This window comes from Ovis aries, chromosome 6 (genome assembly GCF_016772045.2).
Source record: "Ovis aries strain OAR_USU_Benz2616 breed Rambouillet chromosome 6, ARS-UI_Ramb_v3.0, whole genome shotgun sequence".
In the NCBI taxonomy this organism is placed as follows: Eukaryota; Metazoa; Chordata; class Mammalia; order Artiodactyla; family Bovidae; genus Ovis; species Ovis aries.
Genome location: NC_056059.1, coordinates 30,733,772 through 30,755,000, shown reverse-complemented (window position 1 = coordinate 30,755,000; position 21,229 = coordinate 30,733,772). Strand labels below are relative to the sequence as shown.

At 38.8% G+C, this 21,229-nt stretch overlaps 1 protein-coding gene across 10 annotated transcripts in view; it reads left to right on the top strand.

Annotated features, from left to right (window-relative positions):
• PDLIM5 (PDZ and LIM domain 5) overlaps positions 1 to 21,229 on the top strand; it is a 238,703-nt gene that overhangs the window by 62,383 nt on the left and 155,091 nt on the right. For all 10 annotated transcript variants that reach the window (XM_060416872.1, XM_004009695.5, XM_004009699.5 and 7 more), the window contains exon 3: positions 7,546 to 7,697. In XM_060416872.1, coding sequence (XP_060272855.1) covers positions 7,546 to 7,697 — 152 coding nt within the window. The remainder of the gene's footprint in view (positions 1 to 7,545; positions 7,698 to 21,229) is intronic.

Below are 21,229 nucleotides of genomic sequence, written 5' to 3'. Positions count from 1 at the left end.
TTGTTGTCAGTAAGCAACTGACTTATGTTATCTGTACTGTAAAATGATCTTTGTAATATTCTTGGGCACATATATTTTCAAAAAGTCATTTTTATTGCTGGCACTTACTCTCTGAGGTTTGTAACTACTGACTTATTTTCAAGGGAAGACAAGTAAGAGATTTTTTCGTATATATTGAAAATTCCCTATGATTTGGAAGGATACTTTTCATTAGAGAATTCTAAGGTAGTACTGGAGTCACTGCTGTAGTTATACATTTTGCCTTTTTATGAAAAATCTTTGTGCAATGTAGCAGCTGTATTAAATGTGCATTTTATAGAGAAATCTTAGGTAGGTAGATTTATTTAAAATGTTACCGGCCATGTTGGCTTCTAATTTTAAAAAATGAAAGCTCTATAATGCTTTCTTTGTTTTGTTTGTTTTTTTACTAAGAATTCAATGATTGGTTTGTTTCTATGATATACTCTTAAGAGGTGATAGATACGGGGAAGGATTAGTTTAACAGGTATATCTATAATGCCTAACAATCCCAAGTAGTTTACTGCTTTGTGGATAAAACAGGTCTCTCTTCAGTTTATCTTGGAGGTTCTCATCTAAGTGATATGCTCTCTTGAGATAATATTTAATTTTGATGTGCTTTTCTAAGGGTGTGGTGCTACTTTCTTCTTCTGTTAAAAAGTTTAAAGAAGAAATACTGTTGGAACTACAAATTTGTATAGAGGCTAAGCATTTGGGAAAAGTTTAGTTGTAAATTTTACTTGAGTCCAATAAAGTTAATGACATGTTTAATGGCATACATAAATATTACCCTGAGTTAATTGGCTCTGCATCATAGCTATTAATTATAGTCGTGTAGGTTATTTTATCATAATTGTTCAAATCAAAGTATAAGACCTTCTTGCTCTTTAATTACTATTTTGCTGTTGTATTCAATTTGCATATTATTTTGTACAAATGCAGTGATGTACAGCACACTCAGAGAGAAGGCCTGGGCCCCAAACCTGGGACATCTCCTAACTTTCTTCGTTCATGTCCTTGGTTCTTTGTTCTGCCTTCTTCCCAGCGCCCTCCCTTGTTATGTGTTCTTTTGTTTGCTTTCCTTCCTCTCCTTCCCTGACCCCTAACTCAAGATTTCTTCACCAGTATCACCTTATTGATTCTTGTTCTTTGGCCTTTTGGTACAGTGCCAGACTGTCCTGGGTGCTGATCATGAGGCCACCATCCTGTGGGAATAGAGTTTGAAAAATTCAGACTTGAACAGTAGTGAGCAAGCAGGGAGGGCCTGTGAGCTGGGGTTCTCATTCAGGATTGTATCAAGCTCTTGGCTAAGTGAAGAGAAAATTTAGGCTTAGAGAAGCAGAGGGAAGAGAAGAGGGGTGTTTGGTCTTCCTTTAAGTAGGAAAGGGAAAAATAAGCCTGACTGATCAGCTTGAAAAGTTGTCTTCTCTGCCCTGTAGGTCCTTGAAGTAGGTGTCCAGCACATGTGAGTTGACGGCATGTTATGATAATGACAGTGAGCATTTACTGTGCAGGCTGTGTACTGTGTGTGTGTGTTAGCCGCTCAGCTGTGTCTGACTCTGCCACCCCATGGACTGTAGCCCACCAGGCTTCTCTGTCCATGAATTCTCCAGGCAAGAATACTGGAGTGGGTAGCCATTCTCTTCGCCAGGGGATCCTCTCGACCCAGGAATCGAATCTTCATCTCCTATATCACAGGCAGATTCTTTACCATCTTAGCCACCAGGGAAACCCATGTGCTGTGCTGGCGCTTCATTTAATCTGCTCACTAGCTCTGTGAGGCAAGTGAAATCCTAGTCCCCATTTTCAGGAAGAAATATCTGAAGCCTAGAGAAGCCTGGTAAACTCATGGTGCACACTTAATAGAGGACCAAGCATAGTATGAACTCATGTTTGCTTAACTTCAGAATCTTTTCTTGAAACTGTGTTCTTGCTGCGGAGTTCTCTTTTCCCATCCGCCGAGCAGAGTAAAACCGCCTGATAGTGGTGAGGGATGATGATGGGTCTCCCAGGATCTTTCACTTATTGTTGGTGCTCAGTAAATAGTTTTATTTACTTTTTCTGGGTCATCTCTTTCTTAGGACAGAAAGAGACTATGTGAGAGGAGCTATATCTAAAACAGCTGAAGAAAATTTACTTTTGGCTATTTCCCAGCCACAGCAAGATGAGGGAAGCCCAAGTCTGTGATGCCATTTTCTCCTATATCTTCCTCCTCACATCACACACACATGGTTGCACATGAACACACAGACACACAGTCACACATACACAAACAGTCTGTCCATCTGCTTACTGAAGACTGGGCTATCTTTCAAGAGAGGACTGCTTATAATCCATAATTAAGAAGGTTAAAGTGTAGCCCTAGGGCTGAGGTTTAGATCCAAGTGCAGGTGACTAATATTAGATGCTTTCTTATCTGAGTTAATGGGGAAGCTCAGTACAGATCCCATTTTCTCTTGAAGAGCAGGTAGTTAGCCTGCTTTCTGCATCAGTAAAGCGAAGCTCAGAGGTTGTTCCAACATTTGCAGCCATGTCTGCTTACAACTTAAGTGAGACCACAAAGCAGTGTTTTTAAAGAAGCATACAGCTACAATTAAGTTTATGGAAAATTGGACAACAGTACTAAAAAATGTATTTAAAGATCAAAAGAGAAGCATTTGTTTGTGATTAATTTGATTTATTCTGGACTGGACCCAGGAGCCTCCCTTGACTGCTTCCTTCCGACACATTGTGCATTTATGAAATACACACGTACTTACAGCTGTCCTATAATATGGACAAGATTTATTGGTGACAGAAAGTTGTTACTGACTGCCTCGAACAAATGCAAGCTATTTAGACTTGCCGCAACAAAGAAGAAATGAACTATGCAAATAACAAGTGACCTTGTAGTCTTTTCTTAGCTGCTCACAATTTATAACAGTGATACATCCTACCCAATTAAGGGGGAAATTTCATCTTTCCATTGAGTGGCTGCCTTGAGGAAGTAGTTCTGGGGATAAATTAAAGGTCATGGGAGTTTTCAATGAGATGCCATCTTTAACAAGTCTTACATTTGTTCCTATGCATTGGGCCTTTTCCACTGGCATTAGTTTAGGCTCTTTCTGCTCTTTAATAGTGAGTAGAAAGCCTAAATATTGAATAATAAAGATGGTTAGAGATTTAGAAAATACGTTCATGTCAGAAACTCAAAATAATTAATATTACTAAGCTCAAAAAAACTGTAGGCAAAAAGGAGTTTGACAGTTTAAATAACATGGAAAGTACAGATGGCAGTGGACATCTGTTTACATTTCTGACAATTGAGAAAGGTTTGAGATTAAATACAATTAAATTCTTTCTAAGCTGAAACTCCATGACTTTGGCCACCTGATATGAAGTGCCGACTCACTGGAAAATTTCCTGATGCTGGAAAAGATTGATGACAAGAGAAGGGAGCGGCAGAGGATGAAATGAATGGATGGCATCACTGACTCAATAGACATGAGTTTGAACAAACTCCGGAAAATAGTGAACAGGGAAGCCTAGTGTACTGCAGTCCATGGGGTCACAAAGAGCCGGACACAGCTTAGCGATTGTACAACGACAGCACTTAAAGTTGCTGAGGGAAGTTGTGACATCTCTTTGGAAATTCTAGGGAAAATATATTAGCTATGTGTCTGAAATATGTTTACTTGGTTCTGTTGGAAATGTAGTTTGATTTTTGACTTTTCTTAGCTTAGCTCAGCCTAATGTTCAACTGAAGATTCTCATTTTCAGATTAAAATTATTTTTTTCTCTTTGTTGAATTAAGTATATTTCATCAGAATTTAGCATATTAATCTAATGGATGGATTTATTGATTCCTTATTTACTATGATTTGATCAGATATTTTTCTAATACCTACAATATTCAAGGCTCTTGAGAAGACATAGTGTAAAATATGATCCCTGAGGAGCTTGTTTTGAAGTTGTAAACAGGTTGACTACAGAATATAAATTGCTTGTATATCAGGCTTCAACGTTATTCTCCATTGTAGGAAGCAGAAAATATTTGCAGCCTTTCCACCCTCATTTTATAAATAGTTAACATGATGGAACTCTTCAGTGTGAGATGGTAGTTGGGCCACCATTATGGAAATAAGATGAAGGAAATGACACGGAATTTGGAGAGTTCAGCCTCCACATTTCTTGGGTTAGTCATCTGAGATCAAGAGAAAATAATAACAGATAACATTTATTAAGCTATTATCTCCCATAATCTTTATAAAACCCTACAAGTAAGTCCCATGGAAAGCAGTGGCATCGCTATTATAGCTTTAGGAATTGTTTTCTTGGAAATGTCCTTCATAATTTAAACAGTTTAGTTCTCTGCAGGAGAGAGTAACAGTTAGTATTTGTTATTTAATTAAATAATTAATATTTTATAATTAATAAAAATACTGAGTATTACAAGACATTTCACACCTATCATTCAATACAGTAAAGCTGTAGTATTTAATTTAGGTATTATTATTTTTAAAGACTTTTTCTTACTCTTGACACATACACATTTTAATAAATGTTTCTCTCTATACAGTATTTTAAAATATACTTAATAAAATTCTATCTTAATTTTTTTCTTCTTGATCCTTGATCCTGGAATTCAAATTAGATTCATTTAATTTTTATTGAATTTTGGTATTACTTTGTCAGTCATATAGTATATAATAAAATGTGTGTCTATATGTATGTATGTATATATATATATACATGTGTATGTAATATAGCTATGTTGATAAATCAGATATGTGTTAAATTTTAATGTTTTACTACTCTGGAAATTTTATTTCTTTATTGTCTGCATTTCATTAATTTTTGTTACCTTTAAATATCTGGACAACTGAGAGGAGTTGTTTGTTTACGTTAGTACACTGATGAAAACAAAATCACTATAGTTGACCCTTGAACTCTTAGAGATTAAGGGCACTGACCCTCTGTGAAATTGAAAATCTGCCTGTAATTTATAGTCTGTTCTCTGTATATACAGTTTGGTTCCTCCGTATCTATGGTTCTGCATCCCTGGATTCAACCAGCCATGGATTGTGTAGTACTGTTGTATTCGCTATTGAAAAAAATCCTCATATAAGTGGACCCATGCAGTTCAAACTCATGTTGATCAACTGGCAACTCTATGTACTACATTTATATTATAATAGAGAATATTTCATTGAAAGGCTTGAAATCTTTTTTGATATTTTGTATCTGTTGGATTTTATATGTGTGCTGTGTGTGGTAAGTTGCTGCAGTCATTTCCCGTCTTTGAGACTCCATGGACTATAGCCTGCCAGGCTCCTCTGTCCATGAATTCTGCAGGCAAGAATACTGGCATGGGTTGCCATTTCCTACTCTAGGGGATTTTCCTGACCCAGGGATCGAACCTGAGTCTCTTATATCAACTCCTGCATTGGCAGGCAGGTTCTTTGCCACTAGCGCCATCTGGGAAGCCTAGACTTTACATATCCTGGCTCAAATAGATATTTTTTCTTACTAATTTCAAGAACTTTGTCCATCATTTGATCGTTATATGCTAAATGAAATAGATTTCAAATTGGAAATTTTAGTTCTTCCTGACTTTACAATTTATAACAAACGATAGATTTTGCCCGTGTTAGATGACAAATGGCATCCATTCATTCAGCATGTATTTTATGACGGTCTGTAGTATCAGGCACACTTCTAGCTTTAGGACAGTGGGAGAGAAACACAGGCATGGGCCTGCCCGGATGGATCTAATAGTCAATACTGTTTCCTTGATTTTAGATCCAAATAGTTGTTCTTGTACACTAGGATTTATCTGCCTTGATCATTATTTTTAAGGAAAGAATTAGAGAATTGATGGTAATCAAAACCTACGGAACATACAGTATTCATTTGTATTATTGCTTTGCTTCCAAATTATGAATTCCAGCACTCAGCCATTGTTCAGTTTGCTGAGGGATGTTTTTCTTTGAATCGAATCGTAATTTTAGAAAAATGTGCACTGAAACAGTTAGTTTTTAAAAAGTTGTGGTAAAATATACTTATCATAAAAGACATTTTAGCCATTTTTAAAGTGCACAATTCATTAATTGCTTTTACACTATTGTGTTCGTAAAGAACCCACCTGCTAATGCAGGAAATGTAAGAGATGTGGGTTCGATCCCTGGGTTGGGAAGATCCCCTGGAGGAGGGCATGGCAACCCACTCCAGTATTCTTGCCTGGAGAATCCCATGGACAGAGGAGCCTGGTGGGCTATAGTCCATAGGGTTGCACAGAGCTGGACATGACTGAGCGACTTAGTACCGCAGCACTCCACTAACCAGTGTTGTGCAGCCATCACTACTATTCATTTCCAGAATTTTTGTTCATCCCAAATAGAAACTCTGCTTAAGATCTTTACTTCTAATTTTTAGAGAAAGTGGGCTTCTCTGGTGGTTCAGTGGTAAAGAATCCGCCTGTCAGACAGATGTAGGTTCTATCCCTGGGTCAGAAAGATTTCTTGGAGAAGGAAATGGCAACCCACTCCAGTATTCTTGCCTGGTAACTCCCATGGGCAGAGGAGCCTGGCAGGCTATAGTCTGTGAGGTCACAAAGAGTCAGATAAGATTTAGGGACTAAACAACAACAGTATTAGAGAAATTACAATACCAACATTAGAGAAATACTGCTTATTTTCTTCCTTTTTCTCTTCCTTTTTCGGGTCTAGTCTCAAGAATATGAGTTCTTCCAGCAACCCATATTTAGTGCGATCTACTTGTATTTAACTGAATTCTGAGCTTGTCTTTTTAATTAGAATGGTTCCTTTTGATTTGAACTTTTGGAGCAATGAAATAGATCCTTGTGAAGTTTGAAGGAGATCAAACTAAATGTAAACATGCATAACGTTTCGTAAGGAAGGGAAGAAAGATTAGGAATTAAAGACTGTGGTACACAATCAAGTCTGACAGTCTCAGACACAACTGGTTTTCTTCCCCTCCTGCTAAATGCCTGGAACAAGAAGCCCGTCCAGCATAAAAGATATTTGGGCCTGTGATCTGACAGAGTTCTGTCCCTCAAACACTGGTCACAAGTTGGACTCAACAGGAAGGATTTTTTAGTACGTCCTCCATCTGTATTAGTCTTTGTGCTGAAACAAAAATACAGCTGTTTAAGAGTTTTAAAACTTATTTCTGAAAGAGTATTAAATACCCTATTCAGATTACTTTCTTCCCCCTCAAATGTGGTTTCCTTGGCTACTTCTCTTCCTCATTTGTAACAATCACACACTCCTGTTACACAATAAAGAAATGGAGAAATGACCAAAGACTCTCAGACAATTATTTTAGAGTTTTAGACAGCAAATAAAAATTTAAGAAAATAAGTATGAAAGTCATTTGAATTTTTACTTTACCTGTTAAGTAAGAAAATTTGTATTACTTTGTCTAGTAGTATATGAGTATATATTTCTTTGGATATGACAGCAGCATAATTTTCATCTGTGTTTATTTTTAAAGAATGACAGTCCTAATGAAATATATTTTTTACAGCTAAAAGATGGTGGAAAAGCATCCCAGGCAAACGTAAGAATAGGTGACGTGGTTCTCAGCATTGATGGAATAAGTGCCCATGGCATGACTCATCTGGAAGCCCAGAACAAGATTAAGGGTTGTACAGACTCTTTGAATATGACTCTGCAAAGGTAAATTTTTTTCATTTGGTTCTGATAGAGAAAACAACACTGACGAATGTGTTTTTGTGTGTCTGATTCACGTTGTTAAGTAAGAAGCAGTTTCTACTGCCGTTGTTTCAGGGAAATAAATAAGAAATAGAATGACTTTTAAATTGGGTATTGAGCAGTATGAGAACTGGTGAAAGCTTTGGTTATAAGCCATGTATTTGCATACTCATAACTATTGTGTGTATAGTTTCAGAGAGTTTAAGAATTTCTGCAATTTCTCAGTAGAATGCAGCCTAAGGATTCTTGTTATAGGGTAAAACTCTTGACCTTAATATTCTAGACAGTGTATTAAAAGGTATTTTTTAAAAAACTTGGCTCTTCTTTTACCATGTTGTTTGCCTTTTTTACCCCTGGATGGAAAAATATAATTTTAATATATTTATTTGAGGTCCAGATTTTCTGAACTTAGTTTGGTTTCAATTTTAAAATAGCTAAACATCTTGTTGATTGTATTATATCAGGTCTTTTCAGCATCCCAACATTTGAACTGTACTGAGATCACCTGAATTGCTTCTTAGAAATACTGCTAGGAAACTTGTACAGCCACTATGGAGAACAGTGTGGAGATTTCTTAAAAAACTGGAAATAGAACTGCCATACGACCCAGCAATCCCACTGCTGGGCATACACACCGAGGAAACCAGAATTGAAAGAGATACGTGTACCCCAATGTTCATCACAGCACTGTTTACAATAGCCAGGACATGGAGGCAACCTAGATGTCCATTGGCAGATGAATGGATAAGAAAGCTGTGGTACATATACAAAATGGAATATTACTCAGCCATTAAAAAGAATGCATTTGAATCAGTTCTAATGAGGTGGATGAAACTGGAGCCTATTAAACAGAGTGAAGTAAGTCAGAAAGAAAAACACCAATACAGTATATTAATGCATACATATGGAATTTAGAAAGATGGTAATGATGACCCTATATGTAAGATAGCAGAAGAGACACGGATGTAAAGAATAGATTTTTGGACTCTGTGGGAGAAGGTGAGAGTGGGATGATTTGCGAGAATAGTGTTGAAACATGTTTATTATCATATGTGAAATAGATCACCAGTCCAGGTTCAATGCATGAGACAGGGTGCCCAGGGCTGGTGCATTGGGATGACCCTGAGGGATGGGGTGGGGAGGGAGGTTCAGGATGGGGAACTCATGTACACCCATGGCTGATTCATGTGAAGGTATGGTAAAAACCACCACAATATTGTAAAGTAATTAGCCTCCAATTAAAGTAAATAAATAAAAAAGAAAAAAAATACTGCTAGGAACCAGACTATCTGGAAGTAAGGGCCGAGAATTATATATTAACCAGTTTTCTATGATTATTATGAAATACAAGGTTAGGACCACTTCAGTGTCTTGGGTTGAGGGGAAAGTAGGGGAAAGAGAGAATAGGAGGGTTCTTGAATGAGGGCTGTGAAGCTGTACATTTATAAGGAAGGTTTACCAGGTGGTCATGAAGGGTTTTAAGCAAGTCTTGCTTTTGATAATTATATTAATGGAAAGGTTCTCTGTTCTATAAAATTTGGAAAATGCTGTTTCTCATGTCGTTGTCATCGTTTAGTCGGTAAGTCATGTGCAGCCCTCTTGTGACCCCATGGACTGTGCCCACCAGGCTACCCTGTCCATGGAATTTCCCAGGCAAAGATACTGGAGTGGGTTACCATTTCCTTCTCCAAAACATCTCATAGTCTTCCATAAATTGTTGTTTTTATTATGAGTCTTTATGAGGGGAATAATGTATGCTGTATCTTCCTATTATTTTTAACTATGAAACCTTTTTATTCTTGGAGTCTCTCCTGGGAGGATTTAAAGGATATATAGAAGATAAATTATATGTAATTTTCTGGATGAGTATCAATTTTGTCTTAAAAGTGAATAGGAGAAATCTAGAAAAACTTAGAGATTACTCTGCTGTATCATGACTTTCTGACCAGTTCCCATTTGGGGGCGTGTGTGTGTATCTGTCTGTATGTCGGTATGTCTTTGTGTGTTTCTATGTGTGAAATTCCTTTCAGTGGGACTGTTGAATCAAAGTTAATGTGTATTTAAATTTTGAAAGCTAGTAGCTGTACATTTCAGTGGATACAAAAGTAATCAATGAGAAAAAATAACCTTGCTAAAAAGTTCTATTTTGATAGTCTTTGTTCTATATATTGAGACATGTAACACAAAAATTGTTACTAATTAAGAGAAAATAGGCATTTTTACTAAGTATGAATTTTGAAAGGGAACTAAGAAGTTAAGAAACTTAATGTGTCATGAGATATCAACACAACAAAGCAAGGATGTTGTTAGGTTGTTTCTCCTATTCACCAGTGAAAGTTTATGTGTGGTATAAACTTTTTTTTCTGGGCTGTATATGGTTTCTTTCATAGTAGCCTACTTGTTTTCATATTGTACTTACTGTTTTATGACCTAGTACAGTATCTTATTTTCTGTTGAAAAGACTTCTAGGTTCCACGAGAGTAGATGAAAACCAGATGTTACCCTGTTTGGATGGGTTTCTAGTTTGAGTAATCTGCTACTAATTTTAATATAGATTCTTTTAAGCTACTTAAATGCAGAATCTCACAAGCCAACTTGTTGCAAATACTTGGAGATACTACTTAATCTTATCTTCTTATATCTGAATATGGATATTCAGAGACCCACAATATGAGAGAGAATTTTAGAGTCCTGTTTTTCATTGTTATTGTTCTCAACTTTTTAAACACGTCTTGTGTTAGGTTATGTCAGCCTGAAAGAGATTTGCATTTAAGAGAAGTCATGGTATAACCCTCACAATGCTACTGAAGAAATACTTTTTGCTTTTTTATGAAAAAAATAAAACTTTGAAGAGTTATCTCTAATCTTTCCCTATACTAAGCCCATTTTATTCCTAAGTTCTCTTTCTTATATCAAAGCAAAAATTTTTTTCCCACTCATTTATGAATTTGAACAACAACATCCTTACTCGGCTTCCAGTCACCTTACCCTCTTTATTCCACCTCTCACCCACTACTCTGCTCAGGATTCTCCTTCCAAATTGAGTAACCTACAACAGGGCTTTCTCTGATTTCTTCATGACTGTCTAGTACTCTCCTTTACAGACTTGTCTTTAGTCTAGTTTCCCTGGAAGCAGAACCTGAGATGGGATTCATATACAAGTGATTTATCAAGAGAGTTGTTTCATATGTTACTTACAAGGGAGTGGATGAAGCAGGACTGGGAAGAAGAAACTGAGATGAGCAAGGATATGGTTTCAGGGATGTCTATCTTCAACTTGCCCCAGGAGAAAGCTTAGAAACAACATTGTACCATGTAGTGAGTCTTGTCTTGAGGGAACTGGGTTTTTGTCCCCTCTCCCCTGCATTTGTTAGTCATTGGCCACCATTGTCCTGGAAGTGTGTGTGTGTGCGTGTGTATGCAGGGGAGGGCTAGGAGCTTCTGTGGCTTCCACAGAAAGTTGCTGTGTGAACCATTAGCAATATAGGGAGCACCTTGGAGCTGAATGTACCAAACCAGTAGACTGGTTCCAGAGGACCCATGCTGGGTGCCAGCATCGTGTGCTGTGAGGTTGCATCTAGACTGAAGACCTCTGCTCAGAGGATTAGGCTCTCTGTGACCCAGGCCCAATCTAGTTGTCCTCCTCAGATCATCAGTACTCATCAGAAGATACTATCTTTCCATTTAAGACAGGTTTCTTACTGTCCCTCACATGCCTTTTTGTCCTCTTACAAACTTGGCTTCATATGGAATGCCTTCCCATATCTTCACTGCCAGTGAGTGCCTCCACATCCTCAGACACCATACTGAAGCTCATCATCCCCCCAATAGTCTTTTCTAACTTTAAATTTGTTCATTCCCCCCACCCCAAACTCCTGTGACAAGTCTATACTGTTTGACTTAGCATTTAATTATATACTAGATATAACCAGGACTGTCAAGACAGATTCCATGAATCATATACAAGTAACCCTAATTGGTTAATAGTCATACTTTATAATGCCTATGTAATTAACTGACTGCTTCCGTACATTAGTTCTATTTCACCAACTAGACTCTTTGAAAGCAAAGACCACATTTATTTGCACTGTCAGTGTTTGACAACATCTTGTAGAGGTGGCAGGAATACACAGAAGAACTGTACAAAAAAGATCTTCAAGACCAAAATAATCACGATGGTGTGATCACTCACCTAGAGCCAGACATCCTGGAATGTGAAGTCAAGTGGGACTTAGAAAGCATCACTATGAACAAAGCTAGTGGAGGTGATGGAATTCCAGTTGAGCTATTTCAAATCCTGAAAGGTGATGCTGTGAAAGTGCTGCACTCAATATGCCAGCAAATTTGGAAAACTCAGCAGTGACCACAGGACTGCAAAAGGTCAGTTTTCATTCCAATCCCAAAGAAAGGCAATGCCAAAGAATGCTCAAACTACTGCACAATTGCGCTCATCTCACACGCTAGTAAAATAATGCTCAAAATTCTCCAAGCCAGGCTTCAGCAATACGTGATCCGTGAGCTTCCAGATGTTCAAGCTGTTTCAGAAAAGGCAGAGGAACCAGAGATCAAATTGCCAACATCCGCTGGATCATCAAAAAAGCAAGAGAGTTCCAGAAAAACATCTATTTCTGCTTTAGTGAGTATGCCAAAGCCTTTGACTGTGTGGATCACAATAAACTGTGGAAAATTCTGAAAGAGATGGGAATACCAGACCACCTGACCTGCCTCTTGAGAAACCTATATGCAGGTCAAGAAGCAACAGTTAGAACTGGATGTGGAACAACCAACTGGTTCCAAATAGTAAAAGGAGTATGTCAAGGCTGTATATTGTCCCCCTGCTTATTTAACTTATATGCAAAGTACATCATGAGAAATGCTGGACTGGAGGAAGCACAAGCTGGAATCAAGATTGCTGGGAGAAATATCAATAACCTCAGATATGCCGATGACACCACCCTTATGGCAGAAAGTGAAGAGGAACTAAAAGCCTCTTGATGAAAGTGAAAGAGGAGAGTGAAAAAGTTGGCTTAAAGCTCAACATTCAGAAAACGAAGATCATGGCATCTGGTCCCATCACTTCATGGGAGATAGATGGGGAAACAGTGGAAACAGTGTCTGACTTTTGAGCTCCAAAATCACTGCAGATGGTGACTGCAGCCATGAAATTAAAAGACACTTACTCCTTGGAAGAAAAGTTATGACCAACCTAGATAGCATATTGAAAAGCAGAGATGTTACTTTGCCAACAAAGGTCCATCTAGTCAAGGCTATGGTTTTTCCAGTAGTCATGTATGGATGTGAGAGTTGGACTGTGAAGAAAGCTGAGCACTGAAGAATTGATGCTTTTGAACTGTGGTGTTGGAGAAGACTCTTGAGAGTCCCTTGGACTGCAAGGAGATCCAACCAGTCCATTCTGAAGGAGATCAGCCCTGGGATTTCTTTGGAAGGAATGATGCTAACGCTGAAACTCCAGTACTTTGGCCACCTTATGCGAAGAGTTGACTCATTGGAAAAGACTCTGATGCTGGGAGGGATTGGGGGCAGGAGGAGAAGGGGACGACAGAGGATGAGATGGCTGGATGGCATCACGGATTCAATGGGCGTGAGTCTGAGTGAACTCCGGGAGTTGGTGATGGACAGGGAGGCCTGGCGTGCTGCGATTCATGGGGTCACAAAGAGTCGGACACGACTGAGCAACTGAACTGAACTGAACTGTATAGTTTGGTGTTTTCAGTGTCATTTGATTGGTACCAGCATTATTACTCAAACTTGGCATTATTTATTTATTCCACAAGTACATTATGAGCCATTACTATATGCCAGGCACTGTTATAGATGCTAAGAACACTGAGCAGTGAGCAAAGCAAGCAAAATCTCTGTTTTCATAGTGCTGATCTTCTGGTGAGCAGAGACAGACAATAAACAAGTAAAAGTGTGTCATATGTTACATGATGATATACTATGTCATGGAGAAAATCAAAGCATGTAGTGGGCATAGGGAACACAGGAGCGGAAAATTGCAATTTAAAATAGAGGTGGTCAGGAGAGCCTCAGTGAGAAAATTATTGGATACCTTGATCATGAGTGCCCCAGGCAGAGAGAAAGTTGGTCCAATGGCCCTGTCAGGAGGCCAGAGGGCTTGGAGAGAGTGAATGAAGGCAGAAGGGTCAGAAGTGAGGTCAGAGAAGTAGTAGGAAGTTCATGGAGATGAGACAGGTCTTGTAGGACCCGTGGGTCACTCTAATGTTTGTAATCAAGTTTAAGTTTTCCAGATGTCTCAAACAAACCCTGTGCGTACCAGGACCCAGACCCCACAGAGACTGAGACAGAACTGTGTTTGAGTGTCTCCTACAGAGGTACGGGTCAGCCGTGGACTGCTGCAGGGGCAGGGGCTCTGGGTGCAGCACTCCTGGGTATGGCATAAGCCCTCTTGGAGGAGGTGGCCATTAACCCCACCACAGAACTTACATAGGACTGGGGAAACAGACTCTTGGAGGGTACAAACAGAATCTCATGCATCCCAGGACCCAGGAGAAAGGAGCAGTGACCTCACAAGGGACTGACCCAGACTTGCACGTGAGTGTCTAGGAGTCTCCGGCAGAGGTGTGGGTCAGCCGTGGGCTGCTGCAGGGTTGGGGGCACTGAGTGCAGCAGTGTGTGCATGGGACCTTTTGAGGGAGACTGCCATTATCTTCATTGCCTCCACCATAGTTTGGCCTTGGGTCAAATAACAGGGAGGGAATACAGTCCCACCCATCAACAGAAAGTTGGATTAAAGATTTACTGAGCATGGCCCTGCCCATCAGAACAAGAGCCAGTTTCCCCCTCAGTCAGTCTCTCCCATCAGGAAGCTTTCATAAGCCTCTTACCCTTCTCCATCTGAGAGCAGACAGACTGAAAACCACAGTCACAGGAAACTAACCAATCTGATCACATGGACCACAGCCTTGTCTAACTCAATGAAACTATGAGCCATGCTGTGTAGGGCCACCTGAGACAGATGGGTCATGGGGGAGAGTTCCCTTGCTGTCCAAGGGACTCTCAAGAGTCTTCTCCAACACCACAGTTCAAAAGCCTTAATTCTTTGGCCCGGTGGTAAAGCTCATATACTATTTCCATTGATATCCTAAAATACTAAGATGACTCACTATATTCTAGTATCTAATGAATATAAAGGTGTGAAAGATTTCATTTCGATTTGTCTTTTACCTTTGCATAGGATTAGAAAATATTTTTTCCTCCTGAAACTGGCACTGATTCTAAGAGCACTAGAAACTAGACAATGAAAAATTATATTTCAGATTATTTCTCCTCTTGTGAGAATCAGGCAAATTGTATTGTGCTGTTTTTAACCATCAAGTGCTTTTTGCCTATGTGTTTGATTCATATCAAAGTGAATCATTTAAAAAAGTATGTTATTTTAGCTAATAAAAGAAAAAAAATTTTCTGAAGCTTCGATGTCAAATAACTCTATGAGCTATATTAGAGTTGGAGCCTATGAATAAAATTTTTAACTTTCATATTATTTCAGTAATTCTTTGCATAACATAGATAAACTTGCTACTGACTTACTGTGTGAATTGGGATAAATTGCTAAATTTCTGGGCCTTAATTTTCTTGACCATAAAATAAGGTCATGAATATTTCTATGTTCCCTAAATTCTGTTTCTTGTTCTGGTTTTTCAGCTGTAAATGGGTAAGTTCCCTAGAGCTTGCTATTAGATCAAACTAACTTAAGTTTGCTTGTTTTGGCTGAGAGAATCGGGAAACTGGACTTTTTTCTTTGGAGTTATCTTAAACTCTGCCAGGTTAGCAAAGTCACTTGTACTACCCTGCCGACTTTAAGGTGAAAGGTAGGTCAGACAGATATTCAAAGAGCACTTAATCATAAAAAAATACTTATATACATTTCCCCCTATTTTATATTTTAAAATTAATCCTCTCAGAATCACAGAAAATATATATAACTTTTCTAATCTTCCTTGTTTTTTTGTTTTTACATTATTAGTAGTGGCATGTCTGTGGGTTTGTTTACTTATTTACTTTGGTTCCTTAGACTTCATTTAGTATATAGCTTGTTATGATTGGAAGTGAAAGATCTAGAAGGGTTGAGTATTGAAAAATATTAATGTATTCTCTTACTTCCTCCGCCTTTTTCCTCATCCTTCAAACAACAAAAAAATTGTCAGACGTCCAGTAACTACTACTAATGAATGACACATTGGGATAATTTAATAGGCACATTGAATTACAAGAAAAGAGAAGTAGCTTTGGTACCACACTGAAGCTGTTAGCCATCTTTTGTTTCATTTTAATGGATTGCTTAACATCCTGTTACTGTTAAATTTAATGAGTTCAGCTCTGTTCTTTCCCTCTGAGCATAGAGACAAGATTTTTAAAAGTTTTTTTTTTTTTTAATCCAAGTTTTCAGTTCTCTCGGATTATTTCGATTCCTGTGAATTAAAAGGCATTTAGTTTGACTATCTTTTCTTTTAGTTGGAGCTGCACATCATCCCACCCACCTCAGGTTCCCTTTTTGCCTTTGGTGCCGCACGTGCGTTCTGTTTCTTTCTTTCTTTTCAGCTGTGCTGGGTCTTTGTTGCTGCAGGGACTTCTCTCTAGTTGCAGAGAACAGGGGCTACTCTGCATTGCAGTACCTGGGTTTCCCATCGCTGTGGCTTCTGTTGTTGCGGAGCTCAGTACCCGGGTTTCCCATCGCTGTGGCTTTTCTGGTTGTGGAGCTCAGTACCCGGGTTTCCCATCGCTGTGGCTTCTCTGGTTGTGGAGCTCAGTACCCGGGTTTCCCATCGCTGTGGCTTCTCTGGTTGTGGAGCTCAGTACTGGATTTCCCATCGCTGTGGCTTCTCTGCTTGTGACTCCTGGCCTCTACAGAGCACAGGCTCTGTGGGTGTGCTGAATGGGCTTAGTTGCTCGTCGGTATGTGGGATTTTCCTGGACCAGGGATGGAACCCCTGTCCTCTACACTGGCAGGTGAATTCTTTACCACTGAGCCACCAGGGAAGCCCTTCATATGCTTTTTGAATGTGTTTTCTGCAATTTAGATTTTACTGTTTTTATGGTCATTTATATTGGTTTTAATTTCTTTTTTAAATTTTGTTTGGAGTATAACATTTGCAGGACTGTGATTAAACTTTCCTCCACCTCATCGTTAAAAATAGAAGTGCTGCTTAGGAAAGGGGGTGAGGGCAAGCAAACCACTGGCATCTCTTTTGCGCAGATCTTTTCACATATATCGTTAAATCCTCCCATCCGTCCACTGAAAAGTGAGTTAATATACCCATTTTCCAGATGGTTTATTTCATGGTATCAAGAGTTTATGTGACTCGCCTAACAAACTTAGGTCATGTCAAAGACTGTGCCCACTCTAGTTTTTTTATACTAGGACTTAGTGACTATGGTCACCTAATAAAATGTGATAAGATAGGATTCAGTTGGGGTAACTCTTTGACTCTTTCAATTGAAAACAACTCTTTGACTCTTTCAATTGAAAGTGTCCCTTTTCACTCTCACCTTTTTCTGTTCTGTTGTAAATAGTATGCATAAATTATTTCCTATATGCTTCTTAGATCCTGTGTGGTAGAACAAAACTAAAAGACATAAAGGAGGCTAAATAGGTTGGTGCGTCACTAGACAGGAACATTCATTTGTACTGATTTGTATATGTAAGTTGGCCTGTCCTAAATCAGAATATCATCTTTCTTTTTCTCTCTCAAGTTTATCAGCCTGTTGACTATATTTGCTAAATTATTTATGTATTAATACCTCTTCAACAGGCTTCTATATGTATCCCATGAATAACTCAGGTTTCAGGAATTTTTTTTAAAGATATGTTTTGAAGACTTTGCTTAGTCTGATACTGACAGGAGGAGATACCGTAACTGTCAATTAACAAATCCATCAGCAGACATGAAAGAGAAATAGCTCTCTTCTCTTCATTTCAGTAGGGATAAAGACTGTTGCAAATGAAGTCTCAAGTTAGTGCATCTCTTTTGATAGTAGCAATTTGACAGTAGCAGATTTGGTAAATATGAATTCATCAGGGTGTATTTTGCATTTTGAAATTCTTACCTGAACTTTGCCTCTTGAAAGCAGGAAGTTATTTTTAAGCGTAAAAGTCTTATTTACTTTTCTGAAGGAAAAAAATTACTTCAGTAATAATTGTAAGAAATAATACATTAAAAGACCTGTTTAAAGCTTCATGGTAAGTTTTTAATTTATAGAATATTTCATATGTGCAGAGTTTCAAAATAAGGCCATGAAGTAGAGATATAAAGAAGGGGACTAGTAATAAAACTGGCTTTGGTTTGGTATAAACCTTGATCCCACCACTTCCTAGCTATGTGACCTTAGGCTTATTACTGAGTTCAGTTAACCATTTGTAAATAGGCATAGCATTGTAATAACTGCCTTCTACAGTTCTTATAATGGAGAAGGAAATGGCAACCCACTCCAGTGTTCTTGCCTGGAGAATCCCAGGGACGGGGGAGCCTGGTGGGCTGCCATCTATGGGGTCGCACACGACTGAAGTGACTTAGCAGCAGCAGCAGAGCTCTTATAAAGATTAGATGAAAAACACATGTAAAGAACCTAGAACATGACAGAGATAAGTTTTGTCTCCTTTCTTCCTGTTTCTCACTTCAGTGTGAGTAACTATTAATACAGTATCCATTGTAAGGTTACTTCCAGGAGGTCATATTTATTTTGTTTCTTAGCAACAAAATGGGTGTGACTAGAGGGAAATAGGGAGAAAATGAGAGGGCAGTCCGGTAAGTAGTTATCTTCGAAAGTCAGAAAGATGATGATGCCAAGTGTTAGAAGAAAGGATTCTTTAGTTAAGTGAGTGGTTCTTGATCATACAGCTGTAATTAAAGCTTTTTAAAAGCATGTGGGTATATAAACATTATGCTGAGTGCCAGCTAACTACTGCTTTGGCTAAAAAATTGTCTCAACCAATAATTTATGGCAGCAAAGAGAAATCAGTATACACCTCGACTTGTTTATTTGGCTAATTCCTCTTGTTATCCTTATAGGGACAATGCAGATGTAATTCCTTCTAATTGTGAGTTAACCCAGAAAGACAAGCAAAATAATTTTTTTTTCTGTCACTCAACCAAATTCATGTGTATTCCCTTTAATTTCCTGAGTAACATACAAATCAAGTTAAATTGCAAACTTTTGGACTGTGTTTTTATGATACTTGAAATAATTTTCTAAGTTTTCATCAACACTATCATTACTTAAGTTTGGTTGGAAAATTTCATAATGTTCCAAATTTTTGAAAATTGTACTTTTCTGTATTTACTATGATCAGAAGCCATAAAGGGTAGATATAAAGAGAATGATTTATGATTTCTGCCTTTAAAGAACTTGTATCTATTTTTTAAGACATTCATGGAGATAAGAGACAGAGGTGCCACATAGATTCAAAGAAGGCAAGACCCAATTGAAATGAAAAGGCTTGCTGGAGGTGCTGAATCCTGGGCAAGACCTTGATGAGAAGGCCGTCTCGTGGAGGCCAATCCCAGACATCTGTTGGGAGGAGCACGTGGGCCACTTTGCAGTGGAGATAGGAATAAAAGTTAGATTCGAATAGTGCTTTGCAAATTTTTAGACATTGAGATATTAACAGTTTTGTTTAGAAAAGTGACAGTTTCAGAATAATGTTTAGTGAGACTGCTTGGAAAAAGGTGGAGAGAGAAACAGGGAGACTGATCAGGCAATGTAGGGCTTGGAATGGAAAACAGAGGAGCAATGTAAGAAATGAGAACTTGTGAACAGTGATTCTGAAAGCGGCAATAACAGTGTGGATGTGAAGAAAGAGGGAAGAACCAAAGACTTCTCAGGTGTCCAGCCTGCTTTGCCCAGGCTCCATTCTCCTTTCACCTTCTCCCTTTTCCTCTCCTCTCTGGAGTCTGCTTCTGCTGCTGTCAGGTCTCTGAAACTATGTTCTCACAGGTTCCTCAGACTCAAAACTGAGCTCTATACTTCCTTCTCAGCAATTAGCACCTCCTGCCATTTAAATTGATAAAGGGCCTGCCATTCACCCCATTACCCAGCTCAGAAAGACTCATTCCTTGTCTGAACCTCCCTCATGCGTCTCTACTATCTGTTCAGCGCAGTTTATATAGGTCTCAAAACAGATGGGGCTTCCCTGATAACTCAGTTGGTAAAGAATCTGCCTGCAGTGCAGGAGACCCTGGTTCGATTCCTGGGTCGGGAAGATCTGCTGGAGAAGGAATGGGCTACCTACCCACTCCAGTATTCTTGGGCTTCCCTTGTGGCTCAGCTGGTAAAGAATCTGCCTGCAATGTGGGAGACCTGGGTTCGATCCCTGGATCGGGAAGATCCCCTGGAGAAGGGAATGGCAACCCTCTCCAGTATTCGTGCCTGGAGAATCCTGTGGCCAGAGGAGCCCGGTGGGCTACATACAGTTCATGGGGTCACAAAGAGTCGGACAGGACTGAGTGACTACCAGCCAACCAGAACAGACTAGGGATAGAATAAATTAGCATAGCCACAGGGGGTGGTGGAGAAGAGAGGCTCAGCTCCTAGTCACAACGCCAGTGTCTCAAACAGAAAGGCTGAAGATCCATCTGTTTGGCATACACTGAGTCGGACATGACTGAGCGACTGAACTGAATGGAACATTGCTGTGCTGATCACTGTGAATAGAAAGGAAGTCTTCACACCTGCCCTCAAGGAGTTCATAGAGGGGAGCACTGATTTCTAACCTTAAATAAAAACTTATTTTTTCATTGTCAAATATTTCTTGGGTAATCCTTCCCTTACTACCTTAAGGTAATAATTGTAAACTGCACATTTTTAAATATCGTATTGCGGTTTTAAATGAACAGGAAGGTTTTTTAATTTTATGTTCAAGAATCTACATTTCTTTAAAAATCCGAATATATACATGATTTAAATAGATTAAGCAGACTTTAAACAGTGTTTAGTACCCAGACAAATTCATGAATCATTTGGGAAAATTTAGAATTGCATGCCCTTTACCTCCAGCTGCTTCGCGTGTGATTCACAGATTGTGAACCACTGGTCAAGAAACATTTAAGCCATCTGGAAGTAGAGAAAGAGGAGCAGAGACGTCCACAGGGAAGGCAAGACTCAGGAAAGACAGCATGAGGCTGGGGAGGGAAACAAAGCCAGACACAGACAGCAGGACTGTTGAAGGAGTGGAGTAACAGGAGACGATTCTCCTGGTCACATCGACTTCTGGGAGATTAAAAAAAGATCATGGTTCCACAGCATTGGATTCTACCACATTTACCTTCATTTTCATTTTAAGAAAAAAGCTAATTTCAGAGTTTAAAAGGAGGGAGCATATAATACTTCCTTGTGTAAAAAGAAAATAGCTAAGAAAGATGTAACATGCACCCTGAGTGGCAAGAATATCACACCCAGCTTTTGAAGGGAAGAAATAATGTTCTCTTTTTACACCCTCTAGTGCCTATCACCATGAC